The 21,058-nt window shown below is 43.1% G+C and overlaps 1 protein-coding gene across 1 annotated transcript in view; it reads left to right on the forward strand.

The window, feature by feature from the left end:
- LOC117413934 (parkin coregulated gene protein-like) overlaps positions 1 to 21,058 on the forward strand; it is a 90,758-nt gene that overhangs the window by 7,603 nt on the left and 62,097 nt on the right. Inside the window, exon 2 of the mRNA XM_059000286.1 lies at positions 11,761 to 11,895. Coding sequence (XP_058856269.1) covers positions 11,761 to 11,895 — 135 coding nt within the window. The remainder of the gene's footprint in view (positions 1 to 11,760; positions 11,896 to 21,058) is intronic.

The raw sequence follows: 21,058 nt of genomic DNA on the forward strand, positions 1-21,058 counted from the left end.
CCCATTTATTTTTTTTTTTTTTTTTTAAACAGCTATTTTATAGACACTAAATGTCTGGTTTAAAAAATGTTTACGATTAGACAATGGTTATTTAAAACTGGAGGATGTTCCGCCCACAAAATAGAAAAAGCTTGGTATCAACACTGCAGGACATCTCTCAAAATGACACACTGTCCTTTGACACAGCACAGTCAGTCACAATACAATATAGCAAAGGAACTCTTTCAGTTCTTTCAAATAAGACAAGTCCTCAAAATGAGCACAATATAGCATACACACTAATAGCAAATGTCCAATTGAATAAATATGATTGCTGCATCCTAAGCCGTTAAAAAAGACCATGAAACAGGGTGCAAATAAAAACGAAAGCATAAATAAACTGACAGTATTAGCCTTACATTCGTGCCCTTTTTTTACATACAATATAGTATCCCAAAGCTCTTACAATATTATTATTTATTTCTTAGCAGATGCCCTTATCCTGGGTGACTTACAATTGTTACAAGATATCACATTATTTTTACATACAATTACCCATTTATACAGTTGGGTTTTTACTGGAGCAATCTAGGTAAAGTACCTTACTCAAGGGTACAGCAGCAGTGTCCCCCACCTGGGATTGAACCCACGACCCTCTGGTCAAGAATCCAGAGCCCTAACCACTACTCCACACTGCTGCCCTAAATAAATTGGACTGCATAGTATGTGCACTTAAGTTGTTTTTGTACAAAAGCTCAGAATTGGCTTCTACTTGAATAACCCTTAGGGATTGCACTGCACTATTAGTATACTTAGAATATCACCAGGTTAATAGTGGATTTCGTTTTATTAACTGATAGCCAGCAGTGCCCAAAGCTTAATATTTAATTCCTGCAAAACTATTTTGCTTGTTAATTTTAAAATCATTACATTTTCACTTGGGCCACAGTCCCTATCCCCAGATTCGATTTATGATTTTATCTTTTTAATACCATAATATTTTGCACTGTGAACAGATACACTGCAATACGACCTGTTCAAACATGTTGTGAACTGATTTGCTCAGGGACTGTTGTAGAGAGTCCAAATCCAGCTCGATATATATTATCTGGAGAAGAGATCTCAAAGACGAATCAGGAATTTCCCCAATCAACCAGTGATTACTGTTGCACACAATGGTTTTTCACGCTGCTATGCTAAAAACGGTTCTTGCCTGAAAATGGCAGTTAGAATAAAGGAAGATCAATAGTAACATGAAATCGCTGGGTTTTTTTTGCAGCCTGAGAGAGTTGAAATAAAAATAAAAAAAATGTAAAAAAAACACAGAAAAGTTTAACAAGATCTTGGGTTTGTGTTGTGATCTTGTCTGGTTAAATTGAGAATGTCAGTCATCCTTTGTGCCTGCCACTATAAATCAATGGCCTCTGTAGTGTTTGGGGTTTATGTGTCAGTAATTGTTAACCCAGTGTATACCATAGAATGCCATTTATTAGGTTTTATTAGCTTTATGTACTGTATATATTTTACGTGCCAGCAGTACCAGTTTCTGCATAATTCCACATACAGTTTATTCTCAATATCATATCACTCCTAGAACATTTATTAGAATGTGTTTGAGAGCAATGGGTTTGCAGCAAAATCTACTCAATGTTATTTATTTGCTGGGCATAAACCCCTGAACCAATCCGTAAATGTATTTTAAGAATCAGCTATTCTAGTGACAGAGACATAGGCGCTAGTGACAGGGGAACATAAATGTCAAACAGGAACTGGCTGACTACTCTCTGCGTGCATCAGTACATTACAGTAAATGTGTATTAGGATGTTTCTATCAGTACATGTGCCAAGTAAAACCAGATTTGCAGGGAGCATGAAAACGTGCAGTGTGAGTAAGTGTCAGAATGTATCATTAAGTAGTAAAAATGCATGAACTATATCAGCAGGATTGGTAGAGTTGTATAGTTGTCAAGAAAGTGACAGCATCAGTAAGCAAGAACACTATAGTCATTGTCAATATGAACCAGAATCATGTCTGATTTCATCATTTCTTTGCTACTGGCTGTTATTTAATTAGGTGAGCAATTATTGTATGCATAATGCCTCGTTCTTAGGGGCCGTCCAAAATTATCAACATTTTCTTAACGTGTACAAAGCATGCGAGAGTATAGAAGGCAGTGAAGCGTCAGCAAACTCCAGTTATTTCTCTCAGTGTCTTTAAAACTTTTCTTGGGCCTATCAAGTTCCTTTCTGATTTAGTGTGGTGAGCAAGATCAGTGTACATCATGGCTGATCGTTTGAATAGCGAAGGGTGCAGAAAGACAGCACCACATGATTAAATGAAAATACAATTCATTGTTCAGTGGCGGAAAAAATATGTTTTTATTTGTTACTGTATTTCTCCAGTATGCAAATATGTGCAGAATTAATTCAAATATATACATTTAATAGTATTTCTAAAATGTGTTTGTACAAATAGCAGCGTGAAATCTTTAAAAAAATCTATGAAATCTCATACAGTACACCATTGAAAAATGCTGCCTGTCACGTAATACTACTCAGTTTCACTGCAAAAACAGATTAGAAGACTCAAATATGTATTTTTCAGTTTAAATAGTAAACACAAGTATGTGATGGAGTCTGACAATGAAAATATAATTGACCTTAAAATGGCTTGACCTGCCTCTCTCGGTAGATAGAATCCTATCACAAATACGCATAGATCAGTAGTACCTGCTAAGTTTTTTTTTACTGCTTAGGATATCCATGGGCCAATTAAGTTAAACATTAACATTTTGAACCTGTGCTAAAATTCTGCAATGTCTACATTTCGAACATCTACGGCTTCCTTCTGATGTCAGCATTTTAATGTACACTTATGGGGGGGGGGGGGGGGGGGGGATGGGGCACCAAATGATGGACCCTGTAGCTGATGCCTGTAAGCATGATTTTTACAGGAATACACATGACCTCTTGATGGAAGGTATCCTGAAAATCAATGAGGAATTTTATTTCCATCAATCATAACAGTGTTGCATCATTAAAATCACAATCACAGCTTTATTAGGTACAGTAATTATGTGACTGACATACAGCGGATACCCACACCTGAGTGAACATGCTGTGTAGGATCATTGCTCTTTAATCCTGAGGCAAACAATAGAAGATCTGTCTGCTGTGTGGACATTAAAGATCCCTGGGCACTTGTCAAACAAGAACAAAGGTATCGATTGCAGTGTCTGGGCCAAGTTCCACTTATAAAGCTTCATCCGTCCCAACCCAACACTGGAGAAATATCAAAGAGCTGCCTTTGATTTATGCAGTGTGTTCAAATAAATAAATCATGAATAAATGTTTGTCCTTCTACCTTCTGAAGTGACTTTACTGTACTGAATTTAACACACGCTGCACTGTACTGCAATATGCAATCACACAGCCAGGCTGTTTTCCAGCTGAGCTTTAGCACAAGAACAGAAATAGTTTTTATTACCCTGGCAATGGTGAAGCATTCAAACAATTCTATAATATTTTCAGCCTGCCTGATTCACGTTGTTTTTCCATTTAGATTGGTGCATCATTAATTAATACACATCTGCATTTTGGTAGCTTTTGTTTATTAAATAACTCATATATCTGGCACGTCAACAGTGAATAATGCCCTCATTCCTAAATGGAAGCCCCAAGCTGGCACAGTGCACACTCGCCCCATTTAACCTCTGCATGAACCAAATTATTCTTCCTCTCTGAGAACTTGTCTGAGCCGAAGCCCTGCTGGGCTGCATGTTTCTACACCAGTGGAAACCTGAATAAATACAAAGTCTGTTGATCCGGAAAGACGACAGTCTTGTGGGCTCAGATGTTTGTGAATTTGCGCGATCTTATGGTTCATGATCTTATTTTGCTAAGGTACGCTGAACTTGAATTCAGTTTGCGTTGATTTAACATGGAGCTTGATATTTATTTCTTTAAAAAAATATATTCTTTTTGGAAAGTATATGCTTTGACTGCCTGGGAGGCAAACAAAGGCTTAGTTACCTACAGAATCAGACAGAATGATAGAACCACCTGCCATAACACTGTCAATATGTTATGGCAGGTGTACAGTATGTTTGCAGGAAGGACAGTACTGATTTGCAATAACGGGTCCTAGGGGGGAGTTCCAGTCGGATAAATGGGACGATTTCACCTGTAAAGTACAACAGAGAGGTGCATCTTTTTGCATAACAAATTAATCTCTCGTATGAGGGACACCCCAGTAAAACAAAAGTGTGTGCCACATATCATATGTGTTTCTCACTTCTTCTTCTTCTTCTTCTTGTTTTTCTGTATTGCAGTTCAAGCCCTTTATGGTGACCATATCATTATATATAGCTGTGAGGTATGGCCTCTCTGCATTCCTGTGGTGAGCCTGTCTGTTCATCGTAGATTCATTGTAGATGTTAAAAATAGCCTGAGCCCATGGTCCTTAATCTTTGAATGGATTTAATCCATAACAGCACCTGCACAAGCTTTTAAGTGCCTGTCTGTATATAAATAATAGGCTCTCGAGTGCTGTCAGTCCTTCATGTTTCATGCACAAACATGGTGCCCCTGTCCATGCACTGCCTATTTAGAGGATAGATAGGAGCCTGTTTTCTCTGTAGCCGTTAACCTCCACCTTTCAGAAGCACTCACCGTTGCTCTCACTCATACCTTGTGGCTTGCTGGAGGCGCCTTTCCTCCAGTGCTCATCTTTTACAGACCTTAATTGATAACTCTATCCACCTGTGCTGCATCTCCCCCCTGGTGCTGTCAGTCTGTCACATATTGCTGGACTCTAAATGGACTACTGCACTTGCCCTAAATATAGAAGAGGGCCTTTGTCCCTTGTGCTGAATTTTCATTATTTTCTGAAAGTTCATAGGTGGGTACATCTGTACATTCACTTAGCTCACTGACAGCAGGAACTATTGATATCCTTGTAAGCATTTCTCTACGTTGAATTAGCTGGCTTGAAAGTCCCAGTGTCTTTTCTTTAAATTCACTGACAAAGATCTTGACTACCATTGAGTTTTCTATGGGATATTTGCTGATTTTAATATCCCAGTGTAACAGGGCGAGCAGCCCTGTACATTGTTTTGTGTTATTTTTAGAACGAAGGTTCATCCTCCGCCCCTGTGCAAAGTATTGTTTTTGTTTATTATGATTTATTGTATTTATGACGGCGAGCGCCGTATGTTTGTTATTGTTTCGTTTATTTTTAAAACGTGTCCTGGCAGAGGCGAGATCGGTGCTCGTCCTCTGCCAGGAGTAATAATTAATAAACTCGTGCAGAAGGTGAACCATCTCCCGAATTAATTACGGGATTAATTTTGTTGCTAATTGGGAGATGGTTCACCTTAATAAAAGCCTGCAGCTCTCTAGTTTTGGGTGGGTGTTTTAGGTGGGTGATAGAGACGGAGAGCGAGAGAAGGTTTATTTAAAAACGAAACTAAAGCATAGCCTACAGGAACAGTGACAGCGACTGCCCAGCCTGACCTGTATGGTTTATTTATTTTGGATTTTGTGTTCGAGATTTGTTTTTGTTTACACTTTTATTTTGCTCTGTGAGCAAGTGTTCTTTTGTTTAAATATTTATTTTATTTTTGGATTCATTAAATAAAACGGCGCCCGCGCCACTGCACAATACCTTTTTGTTTTTGTTGTCCCTTCTTCTGCCGTGACGTCAGACCACTCAGCCGTTCCTGCCACACGTGGTGTCAGAAGTGGGATCGCAGCGCCTCCAGGACGCAGGCAGAAGAGGGTACTGCAGGTTTTTTCGTTTTTTTTCGTTTTTGTGTGTGGAGAAAAGGAGAGTGAAGAGGTGGATGGGAGGAAGGAAGATGGGAGGAAGAAGGAGGATGAGGGGACAGCAGCCGCTGCAGCAGCAACAGCCGCAGCAAGTCTGCCTTACCTGCCTGTTGGGGGAGGAGTGGTGTTTTAACTGTGGGGAGCCATGGCACATTTCCCCTGGCACCTTCCCCATATGGCAGGAGGAGGGGACACAGACAGAGGTGAGGAGGAGGAGGAGGAGGCAGAGAGGAAAAGTGGAACGAGGGGAAGAGGAGTGGTGCACCAACTGCATGAGATACGGGCATGAGGAGCACCACTGCCTGGAGGTCTTCAAAGACACGGACCTGGAGTGGGAGGAGCCCGAACGTCCTGCGCCTAAAAGGGAGGAGCCCGAACGTCCTGCGCCTAAAAGGGAGGAGCCCGAACGTCCTGCGCCTAAAAGGGAGGAGTCGGTGCGTCCACGGCCCAAGAGGGGGGAGTCGGTGCGTCCACGACCCAAGAGGGGGGAGTCGGTGCGTCCACGGCCCAAGAAGGGGAAGGCCGAAGGTCCACAGCCCAGGTACCTGCCAGCAGAGGGGGAATACCTGCTGGTGCCGCCTCCATCTCCATGGGAGGACTGTGAGTCGCTCCCACCTCCGCCAGCAGAGGGAGCATACCTGCTGGTGCCATCTCCGTCTCCGTGGGAGGACTGTGAGTCGCTCCCACCTCCGCCAGCAGAGGAAGCATACCTGCTGGTGCCACCTCCACTGCCCTGGGAGGACTGTGAGTTGCTCCCACCTCCGCCAGCAGAGGGAGCATTCCTGCTGGTTCCACCTCCACTGCCCTGGGAGGACTGTGAGTCACTCCCACCTCCGCCAGCAGAGGGAGCATTCCTGCTGGTTCCACCGCCCTGGGAGGACTGTGAGTCGCTCCCACCTCCGCCAGCAGAGGGAGAATACCTGCTGGTGCCACCTCCACTGCCCTGGGAGGACTGTGAGTTGCTCCCACCTCCGCCAGCAGAGGGAGCATTCCTGCTGGTTCCACCTCCACCGCCGTGGGAGGACTGTGAGTCACTCCCACCTCCGCCAGCAGAGGGAGCATTCCTGCTGGTTCCACCGCCCTGGGAGGACTGTGAGTCGCTCCCACCTCCGCCAGCAGAGGGAGAATACCTGCTGGTGCCACCTCCGTCTCCGTGGGAGGACGACATGTCGCTCCCCCCACCACCACCACCACCAGCAGAGGGAGCATGCCTGCTGGTTCCGCTTCCACCACTGCCAGCAGAGGGAACATGCCTGCTGGTTTCCCTGTTGCAGCCAGAAGGGGAGGCGCCCCTGCCGCCTTGGCTGCCAGAAGGGGAGGAGCCGCCTTGGCTGCCAGAAGGGGAGGAGCCGCCTTGGCTGCCAGAAGGGGAGGAGCCGCCTTGGCTGCCAGAAGGGGAGGAGCCGCCTTGGCTGCCAGAAGGGGAGGAGCCGCCTTGGCTGCCAGAAGGGGAGGAGCCGCCTTGGCTGCCAGAAGGGGAGGCGCCCCTGCCGCCTTGGCTGCCAGAAGGGGAGGAGCCGCCTTGGCTGCCAGAAGGGGAGGAGCCGCCTTGGCTGCCAGAAGGGGAGGAGCCCCTGCCGCCTTCGCAGCCTGAAGGGGAGGAAGCCCTGCCGCCTTCGCAGCCTGAAGGGGAGGAAGCCCTGCCGCCTTCGCAGCCTGAAGGGGAGGAAGCCCTGCCGCCTTCGCAGTCTGAAGGGGAGGAAGCCCTGCCGCCTTCGCAGCCTGAAGGGGAGGAAGCCCTGCCGCCTTCGCAGCCTGAAGGGGAGGAAGCCCTGCCGCCTTCGCAGCCTGAAGGGGAGGAAGCCCTGCCGCCTTCGCAGCCTGAAGGGGAGGAAGCCCTGCCGCCTTCGCAGCCTGAAGGGGAGGAAGCCCTGCCGCCTTCGCAGCCTGAAGGGGAGGAAGCCCTGCCGCCTTCGCAGCCTGAAGGGGAGGAAGCCCTGCCGCCTTGGCCGCCTGAAGGGGAGGAAGCCCTGCCGCCTTGGCCGCCTGAAGGGGAGGAAGCCCTGCCGCCTTGGCCGCCTGAAGGGGAGGAAGCCCTGCCGCCTTGGCCGCCTGAAGGGGAGGAAGCCCTGCCGCCTTGGCCGCCTGAAGGGGAGGAAGCCCGTCCGCCTTGGCCGCCTGAAGGGGAGGAAGCCCTGCCGCCTTGGCCGCCAGAAGGGGAGGAGCCCCTGCCGCCCTGGCTGCCAGAAGGGGAGAAGCCCCTGCCGCCTTGGCCGCCAGAAGAGGAGGAGCCCCTGCCGCCTTTACTGTCAGGAGGAGAGGAGCAGGAGCTACCTCTACCTCCACCACCACCATTGGGAGAAGTGGAGCTCCTGCTGCCGCCTTCATGGCCAGGGGCTCCCCTCCCGCCGTCAGCATCGCCTTGGGTCGCCTGTGTCTCCCTTGCGTCTCCTAGGGTTGCTGCCGGTCCTGCGTTGCCTCCCGAGGGTCCGCTGCCGTCGCCTCCCGAGGGTCCGCTGCCGTCGCCTCCCGAGGGTCCGCTGCCGTCGCCTCCCGAGGGTCCGCTGCCGTCGCCTCCCGAGGGTCCGCTGCCGCTGCCGTCGCCTCCCGAGGGTCCGCTGCCGTCGCCTCCCGAGGGTCCGCTGCCGCTGCCGTCGCCTCCCGAGGGTCCGCTGCCGCTGCCGTCGCCTCCCGAGGGTCCGCTGCCGTCGCCTGGGGTCGCCAGGGATCCTGCTTCACCTGGGGTCCCTACACTGTGGTCGGAGCCCCATGGAGGGGAGCTGCCGGCCATCAAGAAAGGGGGGGAGGTCAGGAGACCAGCTCCCCCAGCCGCACTTTCGCGGCCAGAGGTCATGTGGTCGGAGCCCCACGGAGGGGAGCTGCCGGCCATCAAGAAAGGGGGGGAGGTCAGGAGACCAGCTCCCCCAGCCGCACTTTCGCGGCAGGATATTGGGTGGTCAGAGCCCCACGGAGGGGAACTGCTGGCCATGAAGAGGAGGGGGAAGGTCAGGAGACCAGATCCCCCAGCCGCACTTTCGCGGCAGGAGTTTGGGTGGTCAGAGCCCCACGGAGGGGAACTGCTGGCCATGAAGAGGAGGGGGAAGGTCAGGAGACCAGCTCCCCCAGCCGCAATTTCGCGGCAGGACAGAGTGTGGAGGGAGCCCCAGAAGAGGGAGCTGCCGGCCACAAAGAATTGGGGGGTGCCGGAGATTCCACCATGGCCACCCCCCAGAAGCAACTCTCTTCCCCCTCGTCCGGGACTTTGAGACTGAGGGGGGAGGTGGCCGTTGGGGCCATGTGTGCGTTGCACAAGGGGGGGGATATGTAACAGGGCGAGCAGCCCTGTACATTGTTTTGTGTTATTTTTAGAACGAAGGTTCATCCTCCGCCCCTGTGCAAAGTATTGTTTTTGTTTATTATGATTTATTGTATTTATGACGGCGAGCGCCGTATGTTTGTTATTGTTTCGTTTATTTTTAAAACGTGTCCTGGCAGAGGCGAGATCGGTGCTCGTCCTCTGCCAGGAGTAATAATTAATAAACTCGTGCAGAAGGTGAACCATCTCCCGAATTAATTACGGGATTAATTTTGTTGCTAATTGGGAGATGGTTCACCTTAATAAAAGCCTGCAGCTCTCTAGTTTTGGGTGGGTGTTTTAGGTGGGTGATAGAGACGGAGAGCGAGAGAAGGTTTATTTAAAAACGAAACTAAAGCATAGCCTACAGGAACAGTGACAGCGACTGCCCAGCCTGACCTGTATGGTTTATTTATTTTGGATTTTGTGTTCGAGATTTGTTTTTGTTTACACTTTTATTTTGCTCTGTGAGCAAGTGTTCTTTTGTTTAAATATTTATTTTATTTTTGGATTCATTAAATAAAACGGCGCCCGCGCCACTGCACAATACCTTTTTGTTTTTGTTGTCCCTTCTTCTGCCGTGACGTCAGACCACTCAGCCGTTCCTGCCACACCCAGTATGAAGTTTTACAATTAGACAGTTGCCATCATTGCACTGTATACATTTTGAATGATGTGATTAGCATCTTCAAGGGCGTTAAGAAGCAGCATCTTTAAACGTGTAACGAAAAAGCAATAGATAGACGTGTCTATAGATAGCAATAGATAGATGTGTACATACATGTACAATACCAAGCTACTTAATAATAATACTAATGCACTAGTGCACCTTGTCAGAACGGCAAGTTTTGAAATTCTTAGCATTTTACTTTTTGTTTGATATATATACTGTATTCCTTTAAGACATGCTTTTAAAATTTTATTTCTCAAAAATGCCCTGCATCTTAAATTTGAGTATAGTGAAGCATGTATTAAAATCTCCAATAAAAGACGTGACTGCAAGAGAGAAAAGACAAACAAAAAATGTTACTGCTCGATCTCGAATCATCCATGACATACAGGCAGCCATTGTGTGGGAGATGTCAAGTGATAAAGAGGACTGCAACTCAGAGGATGATGACTAGGAGAGATTTATTGTTGTTACAGGCATGTTAATTTACCAATATACAACATGCTTTACCAATATGCCTAATAGATGAGTTTGTAGCATTTCACTGCAAAAAGTGGAGTATTCCTTTGTATAAATGGCTAGGCTTTGTGAGAACTGGCAGTGCAGTGACAGCCCCTTTTCCAAACATCAATCAAAGGTTTTCAGAACAGCTAGAGCATCTATTGAGACCTGCCTTCCAGTCTATATGATGGATCACCTGCAGTGACACACTGAACTCCCCATTTTAATTGATGAGATGTACTGATTCTCCCAATCAGAACAATGTGTCAGCACACCGGCTGTGTTTTACTAATAAAGTTACATCATTGTGTTTTCTGAAAATACTGACAGATCCACCCCAGGCAGCCTAATTTGCCAGTCTCCATGCATAACCTCTATGGAAGGGTCAGGGACTAGTTCAGGGTCTTTTAAAGGTTATTGATCCACCTAAAAAAATAGGAAAAGAAAAATGGGACTAATTGTATTGATCTGTTGTTTTAATAGAAAGACCTGCTCTCTTACAAGCACCCAGAGCCTGTGTTATAATGAAGAATACGAACCCAGTTTATATAATTTGTGTGTCAATCATGTTGCTCTTGTTGTTCAGACTGTGAAAGCGAGATGAAGCAGAGTGCCACTCAACAGTCGGCTTGGTAGAGATACAGCAAACACAAAATCAGCTGGTGCGATTACTATTACTCATCAAGCAATCTGGTGCAGTGCATCTCTTTGAAAATGAAGCTGTAACATGAAAAGAAATACAGGTTACATCATTTGCCATTCTTTCCTAATCATTTAACATTCTGAATAGGAGTACTCTGATTTCAAATGGAACTCACCAGAACAAGGCATTAAATTAGGTCTGAAAATGTATAGTACAGCTTTGGGTGTTTAACACACACCTTTTCGGGAACTCCACATACGCAAACAATGTGATTTGTGGGATGACGCAACACTTTCACTGCGAAATGACCATACAGACTACACTGATGTAATGTCTAATGTAGCCTATTTTTGATACTGTATTGTATGTATAGCCATCGACTTATTTCCTTTCTATTAAAATTGCTGTATATCGTGTGTAGAGTACTATTGATTTTTGTGGCACATGATTCATTTCAATATAATTTTGGATATCTAGGTGCTGAAGTTATATAGATAAAAAAGACAAGCTCAAATCGACTGGGTTGTATTTCCCAGGGTTTGAACGGTCCTGTGAAAAGCGTGGCAGCCTTTACGCATAAAACTTTCAGTCACTTGGTGGGCTTTATTGCTTTAGAAATATTGCAGCTGGAGGAACACTGATAAAGACTATTTTAAAACTTTTATTTTGATGAAAATACATACAGTTTGATATTCCTGAAATGTATGGTTTGTTTATTAACAAAAAAAATTATTAAAATAGTTGAATACATGCAAAATGTACAGCAATATTATAAAACATATTCATCTTTTTTTGGAAAACAACAACTTGAAGATTAAACTGGTTACTTAATTTCTGTCTATCCAGGTTGTTGGACCCCCTGCAGCTGGTGCATTTAGGGTAAGACCAGCAAAACCAACTGCATTTCGGAAATTCTATGAGCGAGGGGACTTCCCTATTGCCCTGGAACATGACACTAAAGGAAACAGGATAGCCTGGAAGGTACCGCTTTACTTTTCCCTTTTCCATTAAAAATATATAAATGCACTGGTCTCAATCTATCCCCAAATCCACATCACAAAATCAGCGCCATTGAAAGTCTCTGATTGAACTAGAAGCAGGTCTAAATGGTAGCAGCAGGTGTTCAGGTCAGGATTTAGATGAGTGCTCTGCCAGCACCGTGCCTGACTAGCAAGTGCCATTGTTCATGTGTTCATGGGCGGTAAATTCAGAAGCACCAACATTTTAGATAAAAGAAAAAAAATATATATATATGTATATATTTTTTTTTAGCCATTGGACCATTTTTATTTTCCAATGTACCTGTCTATTTTTGTCTGGCTAATGAATCCAATCTGTAGGTATACTAAGCATCACTCCAAAGGGGGCCCATCCAGTTAATTATACAGGGGCTGCTTTCCTTTATAGCATAACACCATTTCACAGTGGGATACATTATCTGTTAATGTACAGTTGTGAATGTGTGTGTGTTTGTGTGTGTGTATGTGCATGTCTGTAACTTTGTGCTTAAGCGAATAAAAACTCTCTGACTCTGTCTTTTCACATGTCTTGTTTTTTGATGTTATTTTGTGCTCCAACATCTGTTGTTTGACAGACTTCCATTAAAGCAACTCCTATTTGGTCTCTGAATGGTACAGAGTTTCAATGGCGTCCTTATCTTTTTTTGTGTGTGTGGGGATCGGGGGCTGGGCTGGGGGGATTCTTGCAGCTGTGCAGGGGGTGCGGGGGGTGCAAAATGAGGCATTTCTGGAATTGTGTAAATAGTAACTTTTTTAATTCATTTAAGTATCATAATTTGCTCTCCACAGATAGATGGCCATATGCTCACAGGTGAACCTCTTGTCCAAAGGGTTCTGCAATACTCTTTTTTTTTGGTTGTTTCCACCCTGTTTTCTTACAAAGCAAACTTGTCTTGTCTCCGTGCTTTTACAAAGAAAGTAATTGGCATTGAAAGATGGAACCAGAACTGCTAAACTTTGGACAATGGATAGGTACATCACTTCCAATTCCCCAAATTCCAGGAACTACTGACCCTCTTAGCTAGAGGTGTATGAATAGACTCTTGCTGTCTTTAGCTCTTGTTAGAATGCACTCTTTTTCTGTGACCCATCACTGCTGCTGGTGCATCTTTGTTGTTAAGAATACAGTTTACCTCTAAGTTCAAACGGTCAGCTGCAGTGCTATATGCATGCTTGACATGGGTATTGGTTTGCTTGTTAGACAGTCAATATGCGTTCATCAGACTGCCTGTGTTTGGATTTAGTACTGCATCTTTACTCTGTGGTTTCTCAAGTATAAATGGAATAACAATATTTTAAAGGAATATCAATGCAAACCCAGTTTATGCCAAAAGACAGCCGGGCCCGATCAATTAATCTGATCAAGTGCTTTAGGAAGTGGAGAGTGTAAGCGCTCCCTCGAGATGGATATGCATCTCCTCAGAATGATTGAATTACATGCAGGGAGACACACCAGGGTCAGTGTGGCTATGAAAAAGCTTTTACCCCAGCTGTCCATTTACATTTTTATGTGTTGGATGGATGAATAACTTATTCTGACAATTACATCAGGCTATATACCTAATTTGGTTAGGAATCATTCCAGGCCCCTGGTTTAAGTCATTTATGTCACTACACATTGATTCTTTTAAAACAGGAAGCAAAAAACAAGCATTTTTGCATTGCCTGCTCTATTGTGTATCTGTTAAATACTGTATGTTCCTATTATGAACTGAGGCTCTTAAACTCATCAAAGCTAATCATAGCTTTCCCTTTTTCTAAGGTAAGCAGGGTCTCTAGAATGTACCCAATTAATATCATAAATAATATATTGTTGTAGCCACCACTGTGGGATGAAGGAAGCTTAACTAATATCAATTTTGCCTTTAGGTTAGATGGCTATACAATTTTAATACCAAACCACATGTCTTTGTCTACCCAGACCTCAGCCTGACATGTGGGACATTATATATTTTTAAGTGTCTAGCATAAGTCAGGGGGTGTAATAAGACTGCTTAGCAGTTTGACCCATTATAGGTTTTATGTGGCTTACTTATTAAAGCAATACTGCCTGGAGTGCAGGATTAGTTGGTTTGAATCCCAGGCATGCTGAGTTACCATGCTTGGTTTGTGGCACACAGGGAGCGCTGCATTGTAAAAGAGTCTGGCAATATTGCAAGTGTGTTATTTATTATATTCTCAAGGGGCAGAGTGATGTAGGAGGTAAGCTGATGATTACAATCTGTTGTTCAGACATAAGTTGAGGGGTGCTTTAAGGTTAAAATGAGAATCTAAATAACAAAAATAATACAACTTCTTTCATACCACAGTCATAAATTAGCTTTAGTTTTAATCCTCTGCTTCATATCTCAAACTTTATATTTTTAGTGTAATTAAATGTAACCTTGATCAAATGCGTTTGTGACTTTTTAGTTTCCGGATGATAAAGCACAAACAGCTTGGATTCAAATTATCCTTTTTGTTGTGACGATCAGCAGGCACACAATTCACTGCAATATCTTGCACAATTAACAACAACAAAAAGAAGACAATGTATTACTCTCATGGGGCTGGGAATGAGCAAGCCAATGGGCCAAAGTGCTTTTTCAAGTTCCAGCATTTCATATTCATTGAAAGGGAAATCAAGAATTAACGTTGTGCACTAAATAGCTCTATTCATTGGAGGTGAGCTGATAAAAAAAAAAAAAAAAAAAACTGCCTCAGGGCTTCTGGAAAGGTTAAACCTAGAAGTGAGTTATAAATAGGAACACCTGACATCATGTTTGAGAAAAAAAGACTGTATCAAGGTCTCCTTTACCCTGTTTTTAAATCAGGCCTTTATCCAGCTGCTCCCTCCATTCCTGCAGCTCTCCCTTGTCACATCCTTGCAGCTGGCTCTTCAAAAGCAGTGCTTCCAACACAAACAATAATTCTCTTTAAAAGGACAGAAGACCCGGCCAGGGACTACTTTCTCAAACCCAAATCTGCTCAGGGCTGTTGACCCGCCTTTCCTATAAAACAGAGGAATATATTCATTGAAGAATGTGACAGGCTCGTGCTGCTTTGTGCACCGCAGGTGTCTTCCCTAAATGAAACCTTTAATTAACTAAATAGATGGGGTCACAACTGTGTACACTTCGTAATCAAGCGTAGAATGTAAACGCAGCATATTACAGCCTCTGACTTCCTGTCAGGAGAGGACGGCAGTGTACGTGCTGGTCAGATCCCCCTTTCTCTTCAGTGGACAGGCAGCACCACTTGCTAGTCGTTTGGCTCTCCTCTATCTCTTTCCCACCACTGCTGAAGGTTAATTGGTTTTGAAATGATTCGATTAAATCCAGACACTAATGCGGTTATCGTGCATTTGTGAGAAAGTCTTAGCAAAACAGAAGCCCTCCTTAAAAAAGAAAAAGAGAAAAAAAATCCAATTTCATCTGTTCATTTTTTAAACAGCTCAGCTTTCCAAAGCAAGACTTACCCTTAAATGATTGTGGAGTTTCATTACCTTGAAAGCTTTTTTTTTTTTTCCAAGGGGGAAGGAACCATCATGTCTTTATTGTAATCACAAGGTCAGAATATTAGAATCTGTATTGGAGCTTAAAGGGTATGTAGCAGGGTTCCAAAAAATAAAGCATTAGATGTCCCTACATGTTGCTACAACTTCATTTTTTCTTTTCATTCTTATATCCTGACAACTTTTATATTTATAACTTTAAAGTCTGTTTCAAAGCTCTTTTCAAAATGTCCGCTCTAGTGCACTGACAGTGTAAGGATTATTGCCCACTTTGTCAAACAGGTAACACAGCAATAACGATCCATGATGTGGTATGGAACAGAAAAGCCAGAGCACTTATTGTTATGATTTTTAGTTTTTTTCACTCTTCCTGCAGTGATTTAGAGAACAGATCTCAAACCCTAGTGTATTTTGAAGAGCTTTGAAAACAGACTTTAAAGTTATAAGTGTAAAAAGTTGTCAGGATGTTAACAATGAAAATGAAAAAGACAGGTACGTTATTTAAACAGTTGTAGCAACACATGGGGACGTGTAATGTTATATTTTTCGGAACCCCGCTACTTACTCTTTAAGGGCCTGCAGTGATTACAGCACTGTACAAAATAAAATAGCTCTACTGTTATTTTTTTAATTAAATCATTTTTGTTTTTTAAGTTACAGCAACAAAACTACTAATATCTGGTTTCTAAAGAAAATCATTCACTTGAAAATAGCTTTAATGGATATAAATAAATTTTGGGCCTGTAGATAGTTCATATACAGTACATGATACTGCATTACATCATGCCGGGCCAGATGTGCGATAGGAGGCTTGCTTGATCAAGCGGGTGTGAAGAAAAATGGCTTTAGACAGTATATGATGTCACGTAAGAGAAATCAACCATAGACAGTGTCCTAAGATATTATGATGTTGTATTTGAAATGTGACTATATTTTAACCACTGGTCTCTCAGGCTTGGTATAGCTCTCTTCAGTCCTCTCTTTTTAACATTAGCAGTTTTCCAATATTACAGTATGTACGTACAGTATGTGACTCTTTCATGTTTAGGTGTATTACTTCTCTGTAACTAGTATAGGTCAATCAAGCAGTTTCCTAAACCTGGCTAACCTTCAAATAAGTCTTCAGTTCTGCTTCTCCTGTTCCGGATCAGGGTTTGCTGTAGTATGAGTTTAGAAATTGGATCATAGTACATGTTGAATACCAAACAAAGCAAAATATATCCTAGCGAAAATATAGGATGTGAGTTACTTTTTAGTGTGACAAATTTTTAGATTGAGCAGCAGTTCTTTTCAGCTTTTTTAAACAGTGACCCGCATGACTAGGCCATGACTAGGCCATGACCAATACATCAAGACTTTTTGGCATCATTAGTTTTGCTACTCATCACTGCTTTATAAAATGTTGTGGCAATTGAAATGGATGTAGTGACTTGCATGTGATGTGGAAATGCAACGGAGTATCCAAAGGTAGTATTGTAAAAAATAAACGCTTGTGGATATGGTAATGCTACCCATTGATGATGTGCTACAGCAGATCAAGGACAGAACTTGAACGGATCGATTGGTAGTCTAGACATGGCATTAGAATGGTCTACAGAAACAATGTTGCTGCAGTGAATCAGTCCCAAAGTAGTTTGCTATTCGTTCATATGTAGGATAAATATGTTTCACAGCCGTAGTGGGCTATTGTACAGTAGATGCAGATACATGACCCACATTGGTGGCATTGTGGATCACTTACAAGACATGTCCATATATTTCTGAGATTTGGATTGGATCTAATTTGAACTACAGTGAAAGTTTTATAAAAGATTTGATTTTAGATGAACAATATTCTTAAAACAATAATCGTGTCCTATTATAATGTATAAACCCGTTTTCAAAACCGCTCTCTGAAAACAATAGCGGATTTACACATTACAAGAAGCCAAAACTAGAACACATTCCAGACTGTTCAAAGTTCATAAATCGAGTTTGTTCAACATGAGTGAATTATTCAGTACTGGGAATCCCTTCTTAGAAATATGGTATTTATGAAGCATGCAATCAAAATATGTTCGGAAATCACACAAAGGAGTTACACATTTAATATCACATTAAAAGCATTACAATGAGAACTAAGGTTTTAAACAACAGGTTTCAAGATATTTAAGAGTATTGTTACCTAGCCTGGAAAGCAGTCAAATTCCAGCGTGCTGTTACCTTGTGTTTCTCCGAGTGTCAGGGCCCCTGATCTCTGAAAGCTGAGGGTTTCAGGCACGATTTTGTAGTTTCCTTTCTTATTTGGCTGTGTGGTCCAGTGGTTAAAGAAAAGGGCTTGTAACCAGGAGGTCCCCAGTTCAAATCCCACCTCAGCCACTGACTCATTGTGTGACCCTGAGCAAGTCACTTAACCTCCTTGTGCTCCGTCTTTCGGGTGAGACGTAATTGTAAGTGACTCTGCAGCTGATACCCTAGTCTCTGTAAGTCGCCTTGGATAACGGTGTCTGCTAAATAAACAAATAATAATAATAATAATTTGAATCCGAGAGAGCACAGAGCAGAGAGAGCAGGTAGCCAGAGATCAGAGAGCGATATTGTAATTGTTACAGTGGGTTTTATATTTTTTAAACAAAGAGATTGTTTAAATCTCGCGCGGCACGTTTTGATTGGCTAGTTTGTGCCTGAATTGGGCTTGCATTCTGGATTTAAATCAATAATGATGTTAAATTGTTTCAGATCTCTTGTTTTCATTAAGCTGATTTAAACTACATTGTTTTTTTTTTTTCCTTTTTGCCTTACTGTAGGCTTTGTGCTGAACCCCCCTTCCCCCACTAGATGGGGTAATTCAATCTCGAAGAGACGGGTTTGATTAGCCTGTTTCATGAGTGCCTGGCGTATTAAAAGTGTTAGATAGATCGTTATCACCAGGCAAAGCTAAACAAATGAGGTTAGATTTAATTCAATTTAGTTTTCTGTTAAAATATATAATATCCACGACATTTGCAATATATTTGTGATGACAAAGACTATATGATCTACATATGTATTGATTAATTCTACTCTAAGGATGAGATAGGGAATTGGTTACATGGGAATCCTCTGTAGTCTGTACTGTAGTTGAAGTCTGTAGACACTATGTTTGTTTGTAAGTAGCCACTTTCACAAGGAGAACGTTTGGCAACTCTTTAATGTTTCTTTCATGTGCACAGTAGCAGGGATACCAATGTGGTGCTTCTTTGCTCTCCAAGGACCTGTCTGCATTACACTAATGGGCCAGATTGACTTGCTCTCTATTGAGATGCATTAGAAGCATATTTGCAATGTAAATGTGTGGTAGGTTAACCAATTGGCAGACCTTGGGGTTAAACTGAGCGTGCCTTGCTCCTAATGAGGGAGAGTTAGCAGACTGGTACTGCTTCAAACCAGCTAAAAATGGTCTGTAAACCCTGAACTCCTTTCAGATTGATAAACCTTTAACTTTATTTCAGGCTATTTTGTATTAATTTATATTTAATGGGAATGGCCCTTTCTTTCTTTTGAAGTGCTACAGTGGAGAGAATCTTAGTTTTATACGTGCATACCATAATTATGGGAGACCAGTTTGTAGATACTGTAGTGCTGATCATACCATAGAATAATCCTTGGTGGATAGAACAGATAGAACAGACATACAGTACATTTAGGGGTTTCAGTGCATCGGCAGCATATTAATTAAAATCATTTGTACAGAGCTACAAATTATGCTATTCTATTCAGGGATACCAAGAGGGAAGTAAGACAAGCAACAAAAGCTTCACCATAAGGACCATAAACAAGTTTATTTTTTTTGCTGGCCAGAGTATATTAACAAAACCATGTGCTACCAGAACTCATTTAACAGAAAAAAAGGATGGTGTCCCATTGACGTAATTCAGTGGTTTTGCAGATCACTACACTGGGCTAGCAGTAGTAATCCACCATTAATCCATGTTTTGTAAAGTGATTTCACTTTGTGGAGCAACCTTTCAGTGTCTCTGTGAGCAGTAACATGCAGAGGGCATTAAAAGGGCAGGGGCTCATTGAGACAAAAGGGCACTTTTCAAGCATTGCATGACTGAGAAAAAGGGCACTTTTGGGGCATAAGGGCAGGAAGGCAGGGGCTTAAGCCCATCCAGACCCCCCCACCCCCCTACCCCCCTTTGCATCACTGTCTGTGAGTGATCCTGGCAAGCTTGTCTGTAAATCTGAAAGCGCGTTTAATACAAATTCCAGCAGCCTCACAGTGCAGCGAGAGAAATTACAAACACTTCATGAAATTATCTGGGCAATGTAGGGCTTTTGTGTTAAAATTAGTATAGCTGTGTGGACCATGACAGAGGAATGACATTCAGTAATCCTGGATTTTGTTTCTCGAAGCAGCAATCCCAGTGTTATTAACATCTCTTTGCAGCTGCAGGTATCCGCTTTGTTGGCTCAAAGTCCTGCATACAATTACAAGAGGGTGCATAAATACTATGCTTAATTAATTAAACACCATGCAGTACCTTTTTGCTCTTCATGTTATAGGTCTGAATTTCAGAAACCAACATTCTGTAATTTTTGTAATTACAAGGTACTCCTATAACAATAAAAATGCAAAGGAATCTCTGATGTATTAGGAGGCTGTGTGGTCCAGTGGTTAAAGAAAGGGGAGATCCCCGGTTCAAATCCCACCTCAGCCACTGACTCATTGTGTGACCCTGAGCAAGTCACTTAACCTCCTTGTGCTCTGTCTTTCGGGTGAGATGTAATTGTAAGTGACTTTGCAGCTGATGCATAGTTCACACACCCTAGTCTCTGTAAGTCGCCTTGGATAAAGGTGTCTGTTTAATAAACAAATAATGTATTTTAATATACTGGTAATATAGGAAACACTTGTATTTTGACAGGTTTCACCAACAAACTTAATAAGAGGTAGGTGACCTGCAATCCTAATTAAGGTGATCGCAGGGTATTCCATTTTTATTTGAGATATAGGCCTGTAGATAAATTGCTGATGTCCAGAGCTAAGGAACAGGACTCCTTTTCAGATCGCTTCGGTATTTTCATGTTGCATCTTAGGGTTGCTCCCCGTGGAGCATTTCTCACTTCTCTGACTTGATGGAGGGCTGAGCTGTCATGTCAGTGGTCTACTGCACACATCACATGCTTTGCACTTCTTCTGTTTGACGCGGCCCTTCCCTGTGAGGGAGTCAAGCCCAAATCAGAAGGGACAGGCTGTCTTGTAAAAACGCGTGTCCTGAAGGCTGAGGGTGCGATGTGTCTAACCCCCTCTGCTGACCCCTTGAACTCACGCAGTCTCACTACGAAGAATTACACTACCAAGAATGCAATAAACACAAGATCTCATTGACTCCCTAGTCTCTCTCTCTCTCTGCCTCGATAACAGCAACAATTATCCAAATCATTTTGTTGTCAGACCCGCTTGACTTTCAAAGATTTCTCCTGTGTTTTTTTTTTTTTTCATTTAGGGCGAGCAATGTCAGCCGTCTTCTATTCTTCAGAAAGCTCTCAATTACAGGTCACCTGTGCATTAGCCTTGGCCCATCTCCTAGAGATTCACTATCGTGACTATTAGAATCTGCTGAGGTTTTGAAAAGAGAGAAGATATTTGTGGATATGTTCTCGGTGC

Source organism: Acipenser ruthenus, chromosome 25 (assembly GCF_902713425.1).
Source record: "Acipenser ruthenus chromosome 25, fAciRut3.2 maternal haplotype, whole genome shotgun sequence".
In the NCBI taxonomy this organism is placed as follows: Eukaryota; Metazoa; Chordata; class Actinopteri; order Acipenseriformes; family Acipenseridae; genus Acipenser; species Acipenser ruthenus.